The 23,050-nt window shown below is 46.0% G+C and overlaps 1 protein-coding gene across 1 annotated transcript in view; it reads left to right on the forward strand.

Moving 5' to 3' along the window:
* Positions 1-262: 262 nt before the first annotated feature.
* Gadl1 (glutamate decarboxylase like 1) overlaps positions 263-23,050 on the forward strand; it is a 145,878-nt gene continuing 123,090 nt past the window's right edge. Inside the window, exons 1-7 of the mRNA XM_038323838.1 lie at positions 263-427; positions 5,964-6,090; positions 8,811-8,901; positions 12,913-13,019; positions 13,747-13,862; positions 20,104-20,183; positions 20,317-20,371. Coding sequence (XP_038179766.1) covers positions 275-427; positions 5,964-6,090; positions 8,811-8,901; positions 12,913-13,019; positions 13,747-13,862; positions 20,104-20,183; positions 20,317-20,371 — 729 coding nt within the window. The 5' untranslated portion in view covers positions 263-274. The remainder of the gene's footprint in view (positions 428-5,963; positions 6,091-8,810; positions 8,902-12,912; positions 13,020-13,746; positions 13,863-20,103; positions 20,184-20,316; positions 20,372-23,050) is intronic.

A 23,050-nucleotide genomic window follows, 5' to 3' on the forward strand; every position in this document is an offset into this window, starting at 1 on the left:
CATCCATACCCCGCACAATAGCCTTCATATGTGAAAAGAAGATATCCACTTGACAAAGAAGGGGGACAGGAGTGGGGAGGGGCAAGCAAGGAAGGGCAGGGGTCTGAGAGGAAATACGCTCAACATACAATATAGACACGTGGGAGAACTTAAAATAAGCACATACATGGAACTACGCCATTTGTGGAGTCTGTTTTGTTTCTCTGTGTTTGGTGGTGTGAGCCCTCAAACCCCTTCTGTTTGTGCCCTCCTAGGAGACACTGTCCAGAAGGAGATGACCCCTAGTAAGAAGATCCCTGTCCTTGTGGATGGGGTTGTACTCAATGGACCTCAAACTGATGTGAAAGCAGGAGAAAAATTTGTTGAAGAAGTCTGCCGGCTTGTCATGGAAGAGGTGGTTTTGAAAGCTACAGATGTCAATGAAAAGGTAAAAAGAAAACACACAGGGAGTCCCAGGAACAGGGAGATGGCTCAGTAGGAAGGGACTTGCTGTGCAAGGGCGAGGACCCGAGTTCGGAAGCCCAGAGCCCAAGGGAAGCTGGGCACTGTGGCATAAATCTGAAGTCCTAGTGTTCCCACAGGAGGGTAGGAGGGAGAAAAAAGACACATGGAAGCCACAGGCCGTCAGCCTGGAGTACGTTGAGACCCCCATCTCAAACAAGGAGGGAGATGAGGACAGACATTTGAAGTTCTCCTTTGACCTCCACATATGCCATGTACATGTCGTTATTCACTACACACAAACACATGCGCGCGCGCACACACACACACACACACACACACACACACACACACACACACAGAGAGAGAGAGAGAGAGAGAGAGAGAGAGAGAGAGAGAGAGATTTTTCAAGTCCCAGGTATGATTCCCATATCTGTATGAGCTGTATGATGTGGGGCATTTACTCATTGATCTATCTAACGCTTCATCTTAGGATGCTGTCACAGACCTGGCCACTTCCCTCCCTGGCTTCTCCATCACTTCAGCTTGGGCCAGGTTTTCTCTTCCTGTGGGGTCTTGTTGAAGGCTGCCTCAGGGCTTGCAGAGCAAGGTTAGGAAATACAGGAAGGAAGCCCTGCCCTCTTTGGTAGCCTGGATGATATCGAACCCGTCCTCCAGAATGTGCTTTCTTTTTTCTTGTGAGTCATCTCTGTTTCACTGGTGGAAATCAGTGAGATGATGCAGAGGCTGTGAAAACGACACACAAAGACCTACACACACACACACACACACACACACGCGCGCGCGCACACACACAAACACACGAGCACTCACACACCCCGTCATTACAAGAGCCCTAAACAACAGAAACGTTATTGTTCCTATTTTAGAAAGGATGGAGGAAGCGAGGCACATGGGGTCCTGTATCTCAACCATATCACATGGCTTGGCTAGTGCAGGTCATCTGGGGCTAAATCCAGATGGAATGGCTTCAGTGTCCAGACTCCTAACTTCTCCACACACCCCAGGGCCTCGCCTCTTATCATCCAATCACTTCTCCTCTTGGAACTGAATTACCAACAAGTGAACGCATGGGAGAGATTTCCCCCAGTTATATTAGCAGCAAATAAATGCCATTTATAACTGAGTTTGAAGGTGATGGTATTTACTCTGAAATGTTGGTCACTAATTAGAAAACTAACAGACTCTATTGTCATGAACTCTGACCGTGGACAGAATAACCATGCTCAGGACAAGATTGATTGTGGCGGCTTTTATCCGTTCATGTATTTATGATTTAATATCAGACTTCTCTGCATTTGTATGAAATACCTTGACTCTTGTTTGCTTAGGAGTACATTTCTCTGCCAGAAAGTTTTGTTTCTATTATTCTTTATGCTTTTAAAATATATTTATTCTTTGTGAATTTCATGTATGCAATATACATTGTTTTTTAATTAATTTTTTACTGTATGTGCTTGTATGTATTTGCCTACATAGCTAAATGTATATATACCATGTACATGTAGTACCTACACAGGTCAGAAGGGTGTGGCACTGACGTTATAGAGTGCTGTGAACTGCCCTGTGGGTGCTAGAAATCAAATCCAGGTCCTCTGGAAGAGTAGCCAGTGCTCCTGTGTATGGAGTCATTTCTCCAGCCCCTTTGTGATATATTCCCATCATATCCACCCTCACTCTTCCCTCCAGCTCCTCCCAGATAGCCCCACCACACCCCTCCCAACATCATGTCATCATCATCCTCTGCTTCCTCCTCCTCTTCTTCCCCCTCCTGCCCCCCTTCCTCCTCCCCTCCTCCTTTATTTCTTTTCAGAACCAAATTCCTCTAATTTGTGCTTCTGTGTGTAGAGCTGACCATTCACTGGAGCACAGGCAGAATCCACACCCCCCAGAGAGAGCTGGCTCTTCTTCATATCTATCAGCTGCCAAAATTTCCTAAGCTAGAGGCAGAGTCTCCTAGTCCCTCCCCAACCCATGCTGTAATGCTGACTGATTTGATTTGATTTTTGAGATAAGATCTGTGTAGCCCAGGATAGCCTCAGTTTGGTCTTTCTTTCCTTGGCCTCTTGAGTGCTGGAACTATAAACATGAGGCACAATGTCTGGCTAAGTTTGTATTTTTTTTTAAAGCTAGGCTTTTTTCAATAATTAAATATTAACTGAATACGAGCTATTTGAAAGGCATTAAATTGAGCCCTCGAGGAAATAAAGAAACATAAGATAAAGGCCCGGCTTCAAACTGAATTTATAATCCAACCAGAAGGGCACGTTTTCATTTGTAAAGAGAATGGGGATCCCTGTGAGAGAGTCTCAAGTGTTGTGCATTTGGGGCGGAGTCACAGAGGCACTGACACATGGAAATAGAGTGCAGAGATTCAGTTGGTTTAGGAAGGCGGAGAGAAGTTGCAGAGAAGCTTTCATGGCTAAGGACAGTGAAGAGAGCTGGAAGACACACTGCAGAAGGGCAAGATATGCACAGAACAAGGGGATCCCTCTTGAAGAAGAGACTGGAAAGGAGAACTGACAGAAGACAGAAGAGACCCATGGGAGATTCAATGAGAAGGGAACATAGAACTGCCAGCGAAGAGACCCGGTGCTCCAGCTAGAGAAACCCAAGGTGACTGATGTAGACAGGAAAGCTGTCTGTTCATTTGCAGTTAGGGCCAGCAAAGGAAGCTTTTCTGACAGTATCTTAGTCTGCTCTTACTGAGAACCATCAGGACACCATTCTAAGATGACCTACCGTGGCATGCCACACTCTTTAGGGACCTCACACTTAGGTGTTCATTCTCAGCCACTTTTTATAAACGGGCATTGTAGCTTATATTCAATAAAGCATACTCCACTTGCTTTGCTTTGCCAAGTCTGGTGCCCATGACACCAGAATATAAAATCTGACAATACAGAATATATAATCTCAGTACTTGGGGGCTGGAGGATCAGGAGTTCAAGGCCATCCTCCTCGACAGAGGGACAAAGGAAGTTCAAGGACAGCCTGGACTAAAAGAGATACTATCTCCAAAAGGTGGCGAGGGAGCAGGGAGAGGGTTGGAGGAAAAGCAGGGTAGTGATGGCAATAAATCGCTGTGTGCGAGCACGAGGAACCTGAGTTCCATCCCAGGACCCGTAATTGAAAGTATGACATGCAGTTTCCTGCTTGTATTCACGGGGCTCGGAAAGCAGACAGGAAACCGCCTGGAGTGCTTTCCTAGACAATCTAGCCTGATCAGCAAGTCCTGGGCCAGCGAGAGAACTTAATTCAGCAGAAAAGGCAGGCAGCTACTAAAGAAGGACTCAAGGCTGTCCTCTGACTTCTGGATTCACGGGTGCACGCTTGTACTCCCCCAAACACCACACACACACACACACACACACACACACACACACACACACACAGAGAGAGAGAGAGAGAGAGAGAGAGAGAGAGAGAGAGAGAGAGAGAGAGAGAGAGAGAGAGAGAGATCCAGATCAATTCCACACTCCCCCAGATTGCCTTGTCTTCCCTATAGTTTGTCCATCCCAGCCCCTCTGGCCCCTGCCATCTACTGCTCTTGCTGACTCTGTAGCTCCTGGGCCCAGGAGATCATGCGAATGGATTCCTCTCATAAGCAACCCCTGAGACAGTTCTCCCTCATCAAAACTCCCTTGAGACTCATGTGTAGAGCTGTGTATGCCCATGGCCATTCCTGTGGGTGGTTTCTGGAAGCTTGACTCAGCTCTGCCAGGGAGGTACCATGGGGATTGAACTCACGCCTCTCACACTGTTTGATAGCTCCTCCTGCTTCCTTGTTTCCCACCTCCCTGGCTTGTCACCGGCTTCAATTCCCTGGTCTCTCACCTCAGTGTCTCCTCCTCTCTACCACCAAGCTTAAAAGATGTCTGCAGTCCCTCCCTCAGCTTCTTCACCTCCTACCCCTCCACTCCGCCAGGATCTCTCCTCCACCCCCACCTCTCTAGTCTCATGTTAGCATCAAGAACACCTCTGTAGTGATGAACTCCGTGAGGGCTTGTTGGTCCTTAATTTGGCTTCTCAGCATCATTTGGCAGCAAATCCTTCTTTTAATGCTCTTTATTCTTGGCTCGGGCCCCACTACACCATCCTGGAAGGGTCTGCCTTTTTCCCTTATGGGTGTTCTCCCCGTCAGAGGCCATCTATGCTGTTCCTTATGGGACAGTGTTCTCTAGAGATCCCTGTAGCTTCTTTCTGAGCTGCGAGCACCTGCCCCCGGTATGTCGTCACAAGAAGCCTAGAATTTTCTCCCTTACCCTTTCCAGGAGATTCTACACTCTGCCTTGCTATGGTTCTATCTCCCCATCACTCTTCTGTGTCTCCACACATCTCCATTGAGTATCTTAGAGTAAGTGTACTTATGCCTCACCCTCCCCCATCTTCTCACGAGCACCTCCTTCTGTCACCCGCCACCGTCGTCAAACTTGTGTCCAGATCCATCTTTATTGAGGGTCTGTGAAGCAGTGATGAGCAAGCTCCATGGATGAACATGCCAAGGCCTCTGTCCCTGGGGAGATGATGCAGGCCATAACAGCTGAGGAAATACCTTTGTGACACCTGCCATAGAAGAAGTTGGGGAGAGTGAGCATGACTGGGTCATGGGAAGGTGCGAATGCTAAGAGACTAAATTGTCACTGGGAAAATATTGAAACATTTCAGCAAAGACATACAAAAAGGGAGGGAGGTCACCATGAAAAGAGCTAGGTGAGTGAGGGAGACATCCGAGGTGGAGGATGAAGCATGTGGAGGCCTCAGCAGTGTGTGCAAACTTGGTGTGTCTATGGAAGGAGGAGGCAAGCAAGCCAGGAGGGAGCAGTACCAGAGAAGAAATGTGGGCAGAGAAGTTGCCCAAGGCAGGGTGGTTTTGTGTCTTCAAGATTACTCCTACTGAGAGGGATGTAGCTCATTGGTGGAGCATTTGACTGTGCAATTACTTCCACTTTGACCTTGATGAATATGGAGCGGAGGTTAAGGCATTTGTACAGAAATATATAGTAATGGCTTGAGGGAGAGAGGCCCACTCTGGCAGTCGGGCTGACAGACTGTGTGGGGAAGGGAGTGAGTGAGCTCAGGGAACAGTCAGTGTCTAGCTTACCTCAGTGGCTGCCTTTCTCTTCCTACTAATTTATTTTGTTCTTGCAGCATGCTTCCATGACATCTTAGAGGCACTGTGGACCATCCATCCCACGCCATGTCCACCTAGAGCACTGTGACTCATTCCTAAACTCAGCCTGACTCACTCTAGCCTGACATACCTCACCGGTCTGATGTTGGTTCTCCTAGGAGATCTGAGTGGACCTCTCCTGTCCTAGCTGGACCCACACTGCCCTCACAGCTCCTTTCATGGTGGCCTGAAGCCTCAGCAACTTTAAATCCCCAAGTCTTCTGCTCCTTTAGAGCTCCCTGGGGACAGAGTCCTGGCTCCTCCCATACCCCCAATCCTGGGCTCTACTGGGAACTTATTTAACCAACAGCTGTCACTCAATCTCCAGGTGTGTGAGTGGCAGCCCCCTGAGCAGCTGAGGCAGCTCCTTGATCTGGAGATGAGGGACACAGGAGAGTCACAGGACAAGCTGCTGAAACTCTGCCAAGATGTCATCCACTTCAGCGTCAAAACCAGTAAGGTCTTGTCATGTCCCCGATGTTCGCCTCTTAGTAAAAGCAATGGTGCCAATGTCCAAGGAATAGGAGACCTGGGTCAGAGGAATCATGGCTCTGATGTAGATTTCTACATGGGTCCCTTTAATCCCTACTGAAGATTTGTCTTCAAGATCAAAGACTTGATAGGGAATCTATTAATGTCAGAACCCTGTAAACACCGACTCTCCCTTGTCAGTCTCCATCCTCCATTTGTAGCCATAAGAACTAAAGTTCTTATGAATTAGTTATTAAACTGGCTAGTTATTGTGATTGTATGACTATGTTACAGTTCTTGAAAAAAATTTTTTTCTGTGGCCTGGAGTATGCAAAAAGTAGGAGGAGGAAGAGGGGGAGGAATAAAGACATAAAAAGTTTAAAAGTCAGCTTATTTATATGTTGGTTTACTCTTGGCAACTGCTGATTACCAACTCACTTGATCCAATCTGTCAGAATCAAAACCTTTAGGTAGACCTAGGAGAACTGCGACGGTTGTGGGTAAAGCCCTGGTGGCAGAGTGCTCGCCCAGCGTGATGGTTGTGGATATAGCCCTGGTGGCAGAGTGCTCGCCCAGAGTGATGGTTGTGGGTATAGCCCTGGTGGCAGAGCGCTCGCCCAGCGTGCACAAGGCCTTGGATTCTTCCCAGAATTGCATAATCAGGCAGAGTGGGGCACAGCTGCAATCCCAGCACTCAGGGGGGCAGTAGGAAGATCAGGAGTTCAAGGTCATCCTCAGCTACGTAGTGAGTTCAAGGCTAGCCTATGCTACTTTGAGACTGAGTTTTTGAGACTCAGTAAAGTTTTTTAAAAAGTAAGAGTAAAAGAAAACCCCCTAAACGTCAGGTTTTGTTGGTGATTTTCACGTGACTGCCCTCACTATTGTGACTTTCAGTAAACAGTGTGTCACTAAAAGCAGTCTGATTGTTACCACATGACGAATGAAGAGGTTTCAAAGTGGGCGGTGGGCTGATTTTCTAAAATATGCACATCTCCCTGTGCTAAGGAGGTAATCTGGAGTCTTAATCTCCACAGGCATTATGCTCTGCGAATTCTGACATTGGACTAAATTTAGTGGAAAGAACGCCATAAAATCCTGGCTAAAAATAATTGGATTAAGTTCCCTTGGGAAAGCCTGGTGCATATATCTAAAACTCAGAATTTCCTAAGCAGGAATGCCTGCTTCATTATTATAGCTCCTGTCAGAAGTCTAGAGTGATATTTAATGCCGTAGATTGTTTTCAGTTTACTGTGTATTTTCCATAATGTTACCATGGAAATCAATCATAAATTAACACAGAACTTTAAAAAAAATCCTATTAAAATTACTTGCAGCGATGTCTGGTTGTCTCTGCCGATCAGAGGCAGTTTTCCATGCTTGAAAAGGCGTTTACTTTTCCATTTAGGTTTTCTTTATTGAACCCATGGTTGAAAGGAGGGGGGGAACACACATTAAGTTCTTTAACCAAACCAGTTTCCCACACATTCCAAATTAGAAGGGCCCCTGCCGTTGCGCCTCGTGTCATGCTGCGCTTCTTACACCTAAGGATGTCGAGCCAGTTAGCCTGGCGCGTGGTGTGAATATTCACACTTGGAAAGCTGGGGATTTCTAGGAGACCTTTTAAAGGAGGAGAGAGAGATGGAGAGAGGAAGGGAGGGAGGGAAGGAGGGGGTGGGGAAAGACTAGACAGGAAGTTCTGACTCCATGATGGAGTTTTAAAGAGATGGCCTTTGAAGTGGTTGAATCTGGAAGTGTCGGAACTGAGTCACAGCTGGTACCCCATCTGCTTCACGCCAGACAAGCTGTGTAGCGGGAGGAACAGAAAGGCCACTCCTGGGCTGTCACCGTAGGCGGACATTTGGAGGTTGTGACACTCAGAGGACGGTGCTAAGACACATTTCCCCAGGGCTTGGGTGGATGTAGATGGCAGAGCAAACGGAGGTTAAAGCGAAGCTGTAAATCTCTCCGGTTTTACTGAGAAATCTTGCCTTGGAGAAAGAGTTATGCCAAAGCCCGTTACTGGTGGGCATACGGTGCCTCTGATAACATACTTGCCATGCAAGCCTGGTGCCTAGAGTTCCGCCCTCCTAGATCCCATGTTAAAAAGCCAGGTGGGGCTCCACACACCCATAATCCCAGCTCTGAGATGCAGAGACGAGTGGATCTCACAGCCCCACTGGCGAGCTGGTCTAGCTAAGTGGACAAACGTGAGGTTGAATAAGAGACCCCCTTTTAAAAGGAAGGTGGAGAAAAACTGAGAAAGACACCCACCACCAACTTCTGACCTATAAGAGCACACATACATTTATGCACACACATATACACACACACATGAATATGTACACAAATGTACACGCAGAAAAGGAGCTTCAACACTTTTCTTTGTGTCTATCTGTGTAAAGTATTTTTAAAATTGAAGTGTAATTACATGTAATAAGGTATATAAATATGGCTCACTCAGCTTATAACTAGAGGAAGCTCAAATCATTTCTAGAGTCCAGAGGCCCCTTGTACCCCTGCCTGGTTAAAAAGCCCTTCCTTGAGGTACCAAAACCGTACCTCTATTTTACAGATGTCAATGCTGATTGCCCTTTAAGTGGAACCACACTGTGCTGACCTTTATGTGACCAGCTGCTCTCCTAGTCCGCAAGAGCCACTGGCACGCCATTGCTATGTAAGGAAGTACTTTGTTTTCCATTTACAGACCATCCAAGATTTTTTAACCAGTTGTATGCTGGCCTTGATTACTACTCCTTGGCAGCCCGGATTCTAACAGAAGCTCTGAACCCAAGCATGTAAGTACCGTGCGGCTGGCGGCGAGCGATGGATGTTAACTCTGGAAGTTGATTTCATAAATTTCACTGTGATGATTTGTTATGCGAACTCTAACCATTAGAAATGTCATAGTCCTAGGACTCCAAGCCATATTGGAGGAGGTGTTTTCTGCAGGTGGAGCTAAGAGATAATGCCGGGCATGCCTATCAATCAAACAGGAGAAACCTGGTTCAGCAGCTCTCCACTAACTCCTGCATAAGAAGTCTTGTCTGTGCTAGCTATTAGAGACAGAATAGAAACAAACCTTGGGCCAAGGGAATGACTCAGTTGGGAAAGCGCTTGCCTCACCAGCATGAGGACCTAAGTAGGGCCCTCCGAACCCAATCAGTATACTGATACAGGCTTGTCATCTCAACTCTGAAAGCCAGACATAGGAGGTCAGCCTGGCCTACTTGGTGAAGTCTAGGCTAGTGAGAGATCCTTCCTCAAACAACAAGTGGTTAGCCCCTGAGGAACCATGTCCAAAGCTATCCACTGATTTACACACACACACACACACACACACACACACACACACACCCCTACTCTTGATGCTGTCCTTAGAAATGACAAAGTCTGGTGAAAGAAAGACACGTACTAAATTGCCTTAATGTGGATGGATGTAAAATCCAAACTCATGCTTGAGAGACAGGTGTGTTACACTATTAACATAAATGGAGGAATGTTTCCTAGTTAGTTACAGGGAAGTCTCTGAGAAAAGGGGATGGCTAGGAGAAGGGTGGGTAGGAGTTAACCCCGTGAAGTTCCGAGGGACACGTTCCAAGTGGTGGGAGCAGCATGTATGAAGGGCCTGTGGGGGGAGGCAGCGTGCCACTCTATGTGAAAAGGTCAGCGTGGGGGTAGCCGACAGAGTGACAGGTTTATAGCAGGAAACAAGACCAGAGAGACCAAGAGAAGAAACACGTTGACCATGTGGAACATGCTTATGAATCATTCCACATACATAGGAAGCCCTTGCAAGTCAACATTATTTGGTGACATTTGCAGTCTAAAAATTTCTTTTGCTGAGGAATGACTCAGTGGGTAAGCTCGACAACCTGAGTAGTTCAGAATCTCTGAACTCACACAAAAGCCAGATGCAGTAACACAGATGTCTAGAACCCAGCGCATCTGTGGGAAATGGAAGGGAGGGGAAAGACGATCTCCAGAAACTACTGGGCCAATATGGTTTAAGCTGGGGTGTCTCAAAGTGTAAGGAGAGGATGAATATCGAGAGATTGTCCTCTGATCACCATGTGCTCATTATACCACACACACACACGCACACACACACACACACACACACACACACACACACACACACTGAAGTATCAAAGCAGACTAGATAGGATGAATTAAGAGGGTATTACCTTTGCCAAAGGAAAGATGGTAGCAGTTTGGAAAGGAAAGATGGTAGCAGTTTGGATTCGGACTGAAGTGGAAGTAGATAGAACTGGGGAAAACCGGTCGCAAAGACAAAGCCTGAAAGTAGGGCTCCGCCATGGCAGTGCTTGGTAGACAAGCGTTAGGACCTGAGCTGGAGCCTCAGCACCCGCTTGTAACCCAAGCCCTGCGAAGGTGATGAATCCCTGGCCTTCAGTGACCAGCCAGTATAGGCATATGGGCAAGCCCAGGTCCCTGTGAGAAGCCTTGTCCCCAAAACCACCTTTGGCCTTCTCAAACACATGCGTACATGCCCATGTGTATCTGCACACACATATGTACACACACTTAGAAGATGACATACATGTAAAGGGGTGGATAAGTGTTAGATCTTGGAAATGAGGCTTAGAAAGAGATTTCTTAGCTAATGCCTAAGCTCCCAGCCTTTGTGGCTGAGTTCATGGCTGTGCTATTAAATGGTACCAAACACAGGATGAGAGCATCAGTTTTCAATGGTGTAGTGGGTGAGGCTATATCAAAATTTCAGGTGTGAAATTTCAGGCGTGGGCCTTCACAGCCACAAGGACTTTAAGATGGTGAAGCACACTGAGAGATCTCTGGGCCTGGAATTCTGATATGGATTTTAAGAGGTGTAAATGTGAAAGAGATGGGGAGGGGGAGGAAGAGTGGTTAAATGGTGGGCATAGATGAGGGTCCCCAAGATGATTCCCACTTGGAATTAACTCAAGGACCCCTGGCTTCCAAGCAGACTAATGAGATGCCTATGCTGTACGGGTTTAGTGGCTTCAGGGAGCAGTCAGGGTGGAAAACCACATCTCAAGGGCAAAAGGAATGAGGAGAGAAGGGGCCTCAGGATATGAAGCTATCTATCCTTTAATGGTTAGGAGGGAGAGACTCAACCATGATGGAGGGAGGGAAGAGGGCGAGCCAAGAGTGTAGGTATGGAAGCCATGGAAGAGGGTGTGTACAGCACAGTGTGGCATTGAGCAGACAACCGAGGCGAAGGCCGACAGTTCCTGCATTACTGACGTAGATGTGGGGTGAGGTCACGGCCATGATGGTGTCCCCACGGAGGGAAGACATAGGCACTGGGCTCCGGGGTGGAAGGCTCAGCAGTAGATCATCAGAAAGAACAACCGAGTTTCACTCTCCAGCTCTCTCCTGGCAGAGTCCTATAACTCGTGACTTGAGTTATTCAACCTGGCACATCTGGAGGGCCATGATGTGAACACTGCTGCCCTACCGAACCGTCCTCTCACCATGTGCCCACCCCCTGTGTGTCTACCCCCTCCTCCATCTGCATGCCCATTGCCAGTGTAGAGGTGATCTAATTTTCAGTAATAGGTTTACAACAAATTGAGTGACTATTTTTATCCATATTTCAGCTCCTATATACAGCCTTTCACACGTTCTCTGTGTATGAACTGATTTCACACCATGGCTGGAAATTTAGCCTGTCTTATGTTCATAAGAACCCAACACCTGTAGAGTGCTTGATGTGCAGGCAGACCCTACACAGTAGGCATTTTGTTCTTTTGCCTTTGTTCCAGAACTGTCCCCTCCAGATGTTAAAATAGTTGTATCAAAAAATTCTATAACTAGAAATTTAAACACATCTACTTAGCTTACATATTAGAGTATATATTTATTCAGAAGCAATTTAATGCAGTCACCTAATTATAAAGGAGGTTGGGGATATTCAGTCATTTAGTTATCTGGAGGAAGAAGATACTTACACATTACATAACCAGGCACCAAAGCAGATGGAGTTTGGGGGTACTGCTCTGGAGCTGGGAAGCTACTCTGGGTGGACTGCACAGGGCAGGTGGTTATTAAGCACATGGGATCATTATGAAGGATTGAAGAGTGAGGGAAGAGCAGGGAGGGTCAAGAATGCAAGTCAGACTGTCACACAGGCTCAGTGACAATCTCCACTAACCCCAGAGAAATCTCTACAAGGACCGAGCGAGCATCAAGGGTAGAACCACGGGGGTGGGCAGGGGGGCTGTAAGGCAGTTTCTTCAGCTGAGGTGAAGGTCACCATAGCAAGGCTCTCTGATGATGGTACCCGGCCTAGAGCAGGAAGTCAGATCAGTAAAACCATTACACAATGAGAGATACTCACAGGACACTTTATATCTGTGCAGGTATAGCTAACGTGGCAGAAGAAGCCATGTTCAGGATGCAGAGCCCCCATGTAGAGACAGTGTACTCAATGTAATGACCCAGACAAATATGGCTACCCAGATGATAGCTTCTCTTTAGTTAGCATCAACAGCCAACATCCTAAGTATCCAAACAAAGGAATGGCCATTTCTCATGGCTGACTCATAGACGATACTCAGCCCACTCACGGAACTGAAGGTTCCTGAAGTAGCTGGCATAAGGCTACCAGCTATGGACATTTAACCATGACGAACAGTATCCCCGCTGGAGACTTCTCCAGGTCCAAGGGATAGATCTGCAGAGACTTCCTCCACTTGGCAGCCATTGGGTTTCAGGACCTCTCTCTGTACATTTCTCTCGGGACCCCAAAGGGATGTTTTGACTCTAGTCATAGAAGTGAAGTGTTTTTTATATCTGTCTAGTTATACGTATGAGGTGTCCCCAGTGTTTCTGTTAGTGGAAGAGGCGGTTCTGAAGAAAATGATTGAATGTGTTGGCTGGAAAGAAGGGGATGGAATATTTAATCCAGGTGAGTACCTTTGGTGACCTCCATCACCCTTCCACTTGGAGCATCTAAACATGTATTCAGTTGAGGAACCTCTCCTTGCAGACTTGCACATGACCAGAAAGTTGACTTACCGTGGAGCTGACACCTTTTCGTAGCGTGATTGAAATTTGCATAAATGCATCCTTGGCAAATGAGATGTCTACAATTTAGGACTTACATAGCTACACTTAAGGTTTTTAGCTAGCACGAAGGAATTCCTCAGCTGCTGGGAGCTTATAGAGATACTTCTCAGTCCTCTATGTTTGTCAGGCAATGTTTCTTCAGGTTTCCAAACCATCTAGGTTTATTCTACAGAGTTTTTCTAGGGCTGGAGATGAGCATGTGTTTCCATTTCAGTTTCACCAGAGAGGTGACAGACAGAGTGACAGACAGGATGCTGTAAACAATACAGCTTTGGATGCTCCTTCTATGTTCAGGCCCAAAGATTGAAAGTTTTAGTTTGGGGAAAAAAAAAGTCCTAAGCGAAAAGGATGGGCCTAAATTTCCCTCTTTTCTGAGATAAAAAGCTCGGAAATTGCAGACATCCAGGAGAATATGAATGGGACACTTGGGGTGTTTGGGTGACTCTCACAGTGAATTTTTCTTAGACAAGGGTAGTCCTAGCTGTCCAGTGTTCCCCTGTCTATTTGATTCTGTGGGTGTTAAGACTTCATGCTGTAAATCTGACATTTAAATTTTGTCTTTGCAGGTGGCTCAGTGTCCAATATGTGTGCAATGAATTTAGCTAGATACAGATATTACCCTGATGTTAAGGAGAAGGGCCTGTCTGGTTTGCCAAGATTAATCCTTTTCACATCGGCAGAGGTAAAGCATCAGTTTTGATGCTGGATTCATTTTTCTTCTTGAGAATGTGTTAGTCAAGAGGGTTCATTTGCCTGAGGACTCCTGTTGTGATTTTTATCCTATCTACATGTGATTGATTTATGCTACATATGATGTATCATTTTATTTTCAAAGAAAAATCAGATTATTCTGGTTTGATGACTCCTGGCTGCTCAGTTTTGGTACAGCAACCTCATTTAAAGTTTATAGTCTAACCACAGGGTGCCCATACCCAATGAATACACGTCTACCTACCACAACCCTTATACTTCGGGCTCCGGGGGAATCATGGAAGGGGGTGGAAAGACTGTAAAGGCCAGAGGACCAGGATGTCTGCCATAGACTGCGTCTCCTACATCTAACAGGGAGCTGCACCTATGAAATCTCAACAGTATAGTTGCCTAGACAAGACCTTCAGCATGACAACATCAGTTGTGTGTTAATGTAGATGATGGGGGAGATCTTCAGAAACCCCACTTCTGGATGAAGTTAATAGCTGCTGTCCTCTCCAGGGACAAGTCCCCTGAAGGGTTAGCTTGTCTTCAGTGGTCAGTACTAACCACATGTGCATTTTCACAGGAGTAAATGTACACAGCAAGGTGTGTGTGTGTGTGTGTGTGTGTGTGTGTGTGTGTGTGTATGTGTGTGTACACAGATTTCATTTGAAGGGCCAGTTCTGGCTTTCTTTCTGTTAATCCTTGCCTTGAGTGTCTTGCTTTATTAGAACTCAGGTCATGACTGGTGTCAGATGTGTTCTCTGCTTATGATTCCTAGCAACATTGCTTTGATTGAGTAGTATAAGGGATTTCTATCTTTCTTTTCAAGGTGGAGAGAAAGGCAGGGAATTCAGTAACAACTGATGTCATTCAGACCACAATCTCACACGCACGCACACACATATACAATCACATGCACACACAGAGAGACGGACATACAGTGACACACACATACAATCCTGTGTCACCAGAGTTCTTACATCTTATGTCTCTGTTCCCTGAAGTACACGACGAAGGTGTGGATGAGTACATGGACATCGAATTAGGTCACCAAGGTTTGATTCCAGTCTCCAGCACACATTATCAGAGTGACCTTAGCAAAGGTGGTTGTCACCTCTGGACTTTGCTTTCCCAATATGTAAAACAGTGCATCAGTTGCCTTTTGCCTCAACTTACCCCCAAACCCAGCAGTCTGGAACTGCAGCTGTGTGACCGATTCTTAGTCTCTCTCCAGCTGGCAGGTTGTGCCATTCATGACCGGGCACTTTGACATGGCTGGTACAGGAGTGGCCTAGTGGAGTGGTCCCAGTGACCCCTCTCTACCCTGTGAGCCCTGTGCACAGTGTATTCTAACAGGCAGTGCAAGCCCTCCCTGAGAAAGCTGGGAACATGCCCGCCACCGAGTTCTAGAGTCAGAACCCGTGCATTCTCAGTCTGGACTGATTTTCGTAGTAAAGCCAGACGCATCTTGGACCCTGATGCAAAGGCAGAAAAAGTAGAATCTGATGCTGAGTGCAAGGTCTCCTTGAAAAGTGTCTGGAGCAGGGCTCCCTGAGCCATGGACCCATGAAGCCAATCCAACAGCCATACAGTGCTCATCAAAGAGTAGATGCTTACAAAGACTGAATGGGTTATTGCCTATAAAGTGGGTTCTGCCCCATATTAGAAGAAGTAGCCATTATCAATGGGAGGAGACAGAGCCAGCCCCAGTGAGATGGTTAGAAACAGATGGTCCAGATTAAGGGCAGTCTTGCCTGAAAGAGGCCTGTCCCCCTGTATTCTACTTCTGCGTATTTCCTGTGGGAACCTCTGTAAAGCTTGAGGTGGCCTCCCATCCACGTACTAATCAGGCCTGGCTTTGCTTAGCTTCCAAGGTTAGACAAGACAGGACACAAACACTTGAAAGAGGATAGTGGAATTCTAGGCCTGGACGGGTGAGAGTGGGTGGGGAGGAGTGGAGGAGCAAGACCCGCCCAAGCAAAGCATGTAGGAAAACCTCAAGAGGAGACTTGTTACTTTTTATCCTACTTAAAATGGGAACAACAACAACAACAAAATGAAGCTAAGTAAAATCTGAGCGTCGCCTGTGACTTCCAGTCAAGTGCTGTGTTTTCCTCCTGCCTTTGGCTCTGGGAAGCTCTGGGCTGACAGGAGAGCAGGAGCCAGGGAGGCAGGCCCCTTTGAAGACTCACCCGGGTGGTACATCACCATCAGCATCTCACCTTGGACACTGTGGCCCTTCATAAGCTGTGTCTTTCAGAGGCAGAGGAGGATATCTGGAACTGTGAGGATACTTACGCACCTGGGATTATTATGGCACAGGGTTCCCCTCCCTCTGTGGCAGCCCACTCTATTTGAGACTTAAAGACCTAAGTCCATGGAGATACGGTGCAGTTTCATCTCCTGGGTGGGCTGATGGAGGCCTGCTCCTGCCTTCTGCTCCAGGCCTTTCCTCACTCTCCATCCTCACTTGGTTTAATACTTTTTTACTAGTCTTTTTTTATGGAAGCGATGCCCCAGAAATGGAAGATGTTTGATGGAGGCTGAGAACGAAGATGCCGATGGGGATGATGGGTAGTCCAGGTGAAAGGGTGAGAAGACACTGGGTTCTTAACTTGTTATAAAGTCAGAACACAGTAGTGGTCTTCCCAGTCTCCCAGGAGGCATGGGTGGCTGACATGCCAGCAGAAATCGGGTCCAGAAAACCAAAGAACAGGACATAAATCCCATCTGCGTGAGCTTGCTTTTGCCTCGAGTCGTTCATAGAGTCAACTATTCCACCCTGATGCTACCCACAGCTTCTTCCTTTTCCTGCTTGGGGTCAGAGCATCTGCATTGCTTTAATTTCCATTTTAATGACCATCCCTTTATTGCTTATTATAACAGTCCAGTCCACAGTTTAGTTAGGAAACAGAATTACTCAACGTTGTGTTGAGTCAAGCTCTCAAGGCTTAGGAGAGTCATTGGTGGCACATCGTTGATTGCTTAAGTTAGTTTCATTAGAGGACACTCAGCAGCCCACAGTCTCTTCGTGGTTCAATCAATTTCTTTTTTATTTTCACAGCAGCCACTTCTCTTGTGCCTTGGATTATGGAATGTGAATATCTAGCATAGAAGGTGTTTATGTACACTTTCCTTTCCATCTGTAATTCACCTCTTGTATTTACCAGCAAGACTATCACAGTAGACTCTTGAGCCGTCACTACATCCACGATATCCTCTCCAGTGCCACAAGGAGATCAAAGGAAAGGAGATATTTAGAGAGAGGTTCTGAAATTTAAGGGTTGTGACTTGGTTAGAACTTTGCTGTGAGCATCTTGAGTGCACAGTGCTCATGGGGCTTTGAGGTTTATGAGCAGAGCAAATTATTTTTGGAACCAACACAAAACAGAGATCATTGTCTGGCACTACAAGATAAGGGCCAACTAAACCACATTAACTTCCAGGCAGTTCCTCCTGAGCATGGTTGACACTAGGTGAGAGTGTAGGATGCTTGTCTCAGACTGGTACTCCTTCGGCCTTGCACCTTAGGGCTTCCCTGGTGAGCTAATTGTCTGGAATGCAAGAATGAACAGCTACCCACCCCAGATAGGGCACATATGACACAGCAAAGACACAATGCCACATAGTCTAGCTGGTGAACCAGTGGACTTACTGGGGTTACTTAAAGGGGCATGGGTGGTGGGTAAGGTGTTGCATCCAGGAGCGTGCATGCCCCAAAGTCAGCAGAATCTGAAAAGTAAGCCCAGCAAGGTGAAAGCTCACTCCCTGGGGCTGGCTGTCAGGTGTCTCAGCTATCTGTAGTTTCTTCTTCCGGCAACAGTCGGTGCTCTTATAACTTTGAAGAGGGACCTCATGAGTCTCTGAAGTTTCAGGAGCTCCCTGGGTCTTGTTGGTTTCCCTTATGTACTTCCTGAGCCTTAAGGGAATGTTTTCGTTCAGAGGGAATAGCTACATAACACGCCCTGAGCTGGAATGGGATGGATCCCAGGCCTTCCCACCAGAAAACAAGCGGAGACCATGAGTGAAGGTCATCCATCTTGGTTGACCCTGGCACCATTAGGAATGGGTCTAACTTTATGATCTTGGAGAAATCTTCAGAATATTTCTGCTCTCCCTCCCTGAAAGGATAACACTGATAAACTCTGCCCTCCTTACATGAAAATGTGAGCATCAAACTAGTCAGTGCTAGACCCATCGCATTCAGGACACGACACACACCAAGGTGAAATCACAATTCATCCTGAAAGTCAAGACCACAGGGAAAACATCTAAGGTCGCGGAGAAAGCATCCTCGCAAGACCCAGAAAGCACAGCTTCAGCTCAGGGCTGATTTCATGTTGGCACTTGCTTGTTGTTTCATCTTCATGGAAACTGGTACCCGCTGGGGTGGGGATGCCTTCTGTGGATTTACAAGGCCTGTGGGGAGTCTGGGTTTTAGAATGCCGATTTATCTTTGGCTAGTCATGGGAACAACCACCGTTTACTTAAAAATGCAGTTATTAGTTCTCAGGTCATGCCATGGGTTTCCCTTCCCCCTCAACTAGTCAACATATCTGAAGTACCATTGCATTTTTTTTCCACTTCCAGGACCCTTCTCCAAAACTCCCAAATATCTGGCTTTTAGTTGGTACACATAAACACACACACACACACACACACACACACACACACACACAATCTGTTCCTCTGCATTGGATGGTGATACTGGGTTGTTCCTTGCCCCAATGTCCTAGGCGTTAACTCCATGACCTTTGTTCTGATCCCGAGTCTGGATTTTGTTTAGTTGGACACAGTGTGCTGTTTCTCTTGGGGAGGGGGCTATGGCTTTCCTTACAGCCGCACGTCGCTGGGGGCAGGCTAGCATTTAACATTAGGAAATCAATAGCTGTTGGGCTGGCAGAGCCCTCATCTCTGGTGAGAAATAATTCACCCTGGTTGTGTCACCTTAGTTACGGCAGGCACGCTACCTCCAGCCAACCCGGCTGCTGTAGCCAGTAGACATTAATTACATTTTTTAATGTACATTATTGCCATCCAATATGCATATGTTCTGTGACACCCTGAAATAAATACATCCTGCGGGCACTTGGGATGTGTCCTGCTTGATATTTGGAAATTAATTATTTAGGATGGTCCCATTTTTCCTGGTGGCACGACTCCTTCTGCATTTTATTTTTACAGGATTTAAAAAAAGAACTTCTCATTTGACAAAAGGAGGGAAAAATTACCACATTTGAGGGAATATATCAAGTTAAGTGTGAAGGCATGACTATTCTTTTAATGCATTCATCCTTACAAATTAAAGCAACTTTTTTTGACAATAACGTTCTTTATCACCTTTGTTTTGCTGGCATGAAAAAAAAATGAATTGACCACCTGTCCCCTTTCATACACGAAGAACAGCATCTTCAATGCCTGTGTGCTAATTATGTTGTAGGCTTTCAGTGCTAAGGGTAGAAACTTAACTGTCTCCAGCCTCGTCAGTGTTTGTCGAGAAGAAATGGGCGACACCTGCCAAACCAACATGGACCTCATTCTCGCCATGATGGAGCACACTTGTTCTTGTTACCTCCTTGCGTCACTTTGGTTCATGTGATGTCAGCCTTTATTCCTATAGGTCTAATTTCAGCCTTGCCCTCCCTCTTAAGAACTGGTCAAGAGTCTGACCTCTGCTTCTAACCCCATCATGTTTTTCCTAGGAAATAGTTAAACAAAAAAGTTTGTCCCTTTTGAGGTGGCATCTTGTCTCTCCTCAGAGGGTTTCCAGTTGGTGGCAGACTAGATACTAAGCTTCCATGAGCTCACCCATGATAGGAGTATCAGTAGAATTTTTTCTTAATCTTACAGATGCCAAGAGCCTCCAGGGACCATGTTTGTGCCATGCATTACGCTGGGCTCACATGTTAACCTGTTTCTTTCTGTGACAAGCTGACAGCGTAGGCTTTATTGACATGGTGCTTTCTGGATTGGCAAACCCAGTCTTCAAGAGTTCATTATTATTTATTTAAGGTTCCAAAAGCGCCGCCTTCTTGACCCTGAAGTCAGAGGTCTCTGCCATTCCATTAATCAGTTCAGTTCAATTACCATTTTCTTTTCTCTTCTATGCAATCATTTTCCAAAGATCGCACTGCAGCACAAAGACACTCTGTGGTTTAGATAATAAATAATACATGTTCCATGCTCTGCGGTCATCGCTCTCCCTTCCCCCTCCCCCTTGAATTCAGTGTCATTACTCCATGAAGAAAGCGGCCTCCTTCCTTGGGATTGGCACTCAGAACGTGTACTTTGTGGAAACAGATGGAAGGTAACAAGGGCAGGGGTAGAAGCCTCGTGGGTGGAGGTCGTGGGTGGAGGAAAGAAACCTTGCTATCTGTAAGCACTTCTGTGGCCTGTTAAGAACTGGGCATAACTGAATGTCTTAACTCTGTATCCCCCAGAGGTAAAATGATACCCGAGGAGCTGGAGAGACGAATTGGGCAAGCGAGACAAGAGGTGAGACTGGGAGATGGAAGAGAAGGGGGTGGGGCGGGCATCTGCCGATGAGGCAGAGCATCGCAAGATGATGCAGACCACCAGCAGCGTTCTACCTGCCGGTGAGAGAAGAGCATGTGCTGCGGTTAACGAAGGGAACTTGACAGCTGTCTTACACACGTTCTGTTTCCTGGTTCCCGGCTCTCCACATTCTTGGGCTCAATGTGGTGTCTGTAGAGTTTTGGGGGCGGGGTCTCCATCTCTCCCTGCCTCCTTTTCAGGATTGCTTCGTCTAGCACTTCTAGACGAAGTTCTAGTTAGAACGTTCTATATCCTGAACTGCTTAAATAGAGAAAACCTGGCCGTGCTTACTTGCTGTGACCCAGCAAGGCTGACCTTGATGCAGAATTCTAAAAATGTGCCTGGCTGCTCTGTTCACCTGATTACTTCCTGGGTCCAAATACTTTGGGGCACCTCTATTATCTTTCTACTGTTTTCTCCCATTTGACCCTCTCCTGTGCCCACTGCTAATGGAGCTACAGACTGCTTTAAACAGGTGGTTTATGCACTATTCTCATAGGTGTTAGCACTTGAAGATGGATACATTCGTTACTTTAAGCCTTAACATTATATCTCTGCTGCTACCCTCATCTATTCAAATATCACAAAACTACTTCACCTAGGGTATGCTAAATTACTATATTTGGTCCAGAGTTTTATACTAAAATTTTTTAAAGTTACGTTTTGTTTATTTGGAGGGGAGAAGTTGCATGTCATGGTTCACATAGGGAGGTCAGAGGACAGCTTTTGAGAACTGGTTCTCTCCTTCCACCATGTGGGTTCTGGGGATCGAACTTAGGCTTTCAGGCCTGGCAGCAGGTATCTTTATTCTCTGAGCCATCTTGCTGGCCTTGGAGTCCATACTTAAAGGTCTGTTTTTATTGTAGATGCATTATCTTCAGATGTGCATCGTCAAACCTACACATACCTTTCTAATTAACATCTTCATACTATGTAGACACAAGCATTGCCTGGGGGTTCACATTATCACACTCTCGCTTTGGGTAAAAGTCTCCAAAATACTGTCAGGTATATTTGTTTTGTTGTCATTTTCTTCATTTATTTGTTTTCTTTTCTTACTACGAACCTCAGATACTTCCTTTAGATTTACTTTCACCCTTTCCTACCCAAGTTCCTGCTGAAAGGTGCTTCGATGATGCTAAGCACGCTCAATGGCTGTGGATGCTGAGCATCCTGCATGCATGGGTCATATCTTTCTTCCTTCCCTTGCTTTCTCAAGCCACCTGTTCCTCTTCCTTCCATTCTGTTCTCTTCCCCAATCCTTCCTTTCCCTCTCATTTTCCTCCCTATCTATCTATCTATCTATCTATCTATCTATCTATCTATCTATCTATCATCTATCAATCTATCTATCTATCTATCTATCTATCTATCATCTATCTATCTATCTACCTATCTATCTATCTATCTATCCATCCATCCATCATCTATCTATCTATCTATCTATCATCTATCTATCTATCTATCTACCTATCTATCTATCTATCTATCTATCATCTATCTATCTATCTATCTATCCATCCATCCATCCATCCATCTATCATCTATCTATCTATCATCTATCTATCTATCTATCCATCCATTTATTGGTATTCTTTTAGATTTTCTGTTGTAGATGGCCTCAGACGTTTACAGAGCAGAGGTAGCCCACCTCTGACCACTCATCATGCAGACTCAGCACTCACTGAGATAGTTAACTTTCTCTCCCACCTCCACCCACCCCCTTCCACCACTCCAAAGTCTGTCAGACCCAAACATCTGACATTATCTCATTGATCCATAAATAGCAGAGTATAGCTGTAAAGTATAGTAACATCCTTACCTTTTAACTAGTACTATGATTATATTTAAAGGCAATCACTTACTATAATCAAATATTCAGTCTATATTAAAAATTTCCCTTTACTTAAAAAAAAACAATAGCTTCCTTTGTTTAAGGAAGAATTCACATAAGGTTGCTATATTATATATGGTTGGTGGTTAGATAAAGCTTTGCTAATCCTCAGCTTCTTCCTCTAATTTTATGCTCTGAACTGATGTGGGAAGCATTCATGTCCCTGGGTAGCTCACACTGACTCAGAGAGACTGATTCTCCTCTGTACCACCTCTTGTGTGTAATGTGGTGCTTACTTACCTCTATGGGATTCAAGTAGGATTTATTTCCAAGTTTTACATTTTGTCCTTCCTTGGGGAGACGCCCCTGCCTCCAATTGGTCAATGGAGATTAGTATTTCTGCAGTCCACCCATCCACTATCAAGTCCCCCCGTTACCCCTACCTCTTGGATTTGGCTGCCCTGCTGAGTACTGGCTGGAGCAGTCCTTCCTTAGGTGACTCTGGAACTGGCTCTCCCCCTCCTTCCTCACTCGTTGGCAGGCCGTCTACCGCAAACAGAACTGCTTCTTCATCACGACTTAGTCTCCCCAAGGAGAAGATTTTCCTAGGCTAGAAGGATAAACATTTCCTTGTTTTGCCTGATTTACCAGTCCTCACTATTCTGAGATCATTTTCTGCCCTCCCTTAAACACAGCCTCCTGGGTTAGCGTCATTAGCAACTCATATTTCTAACATAGTTGGTTTGATTCCATTGTAATCATTTCCTTTACCCCAAATTTTTGGC

The sequence above is a fragment of the Arvicola amphibius genome, chromosome 3 (assembly GCF_903992535.2).
Source record: "Arvicola amphibius chromosome 3, mArvAmp1.2, whole genome shotgun sequence".
NCBI lineage: Eukaryota > Metazoa > Chordata > Mammalia > Rodentia > Cricetidae > Arvicola > Arvicola amphibius.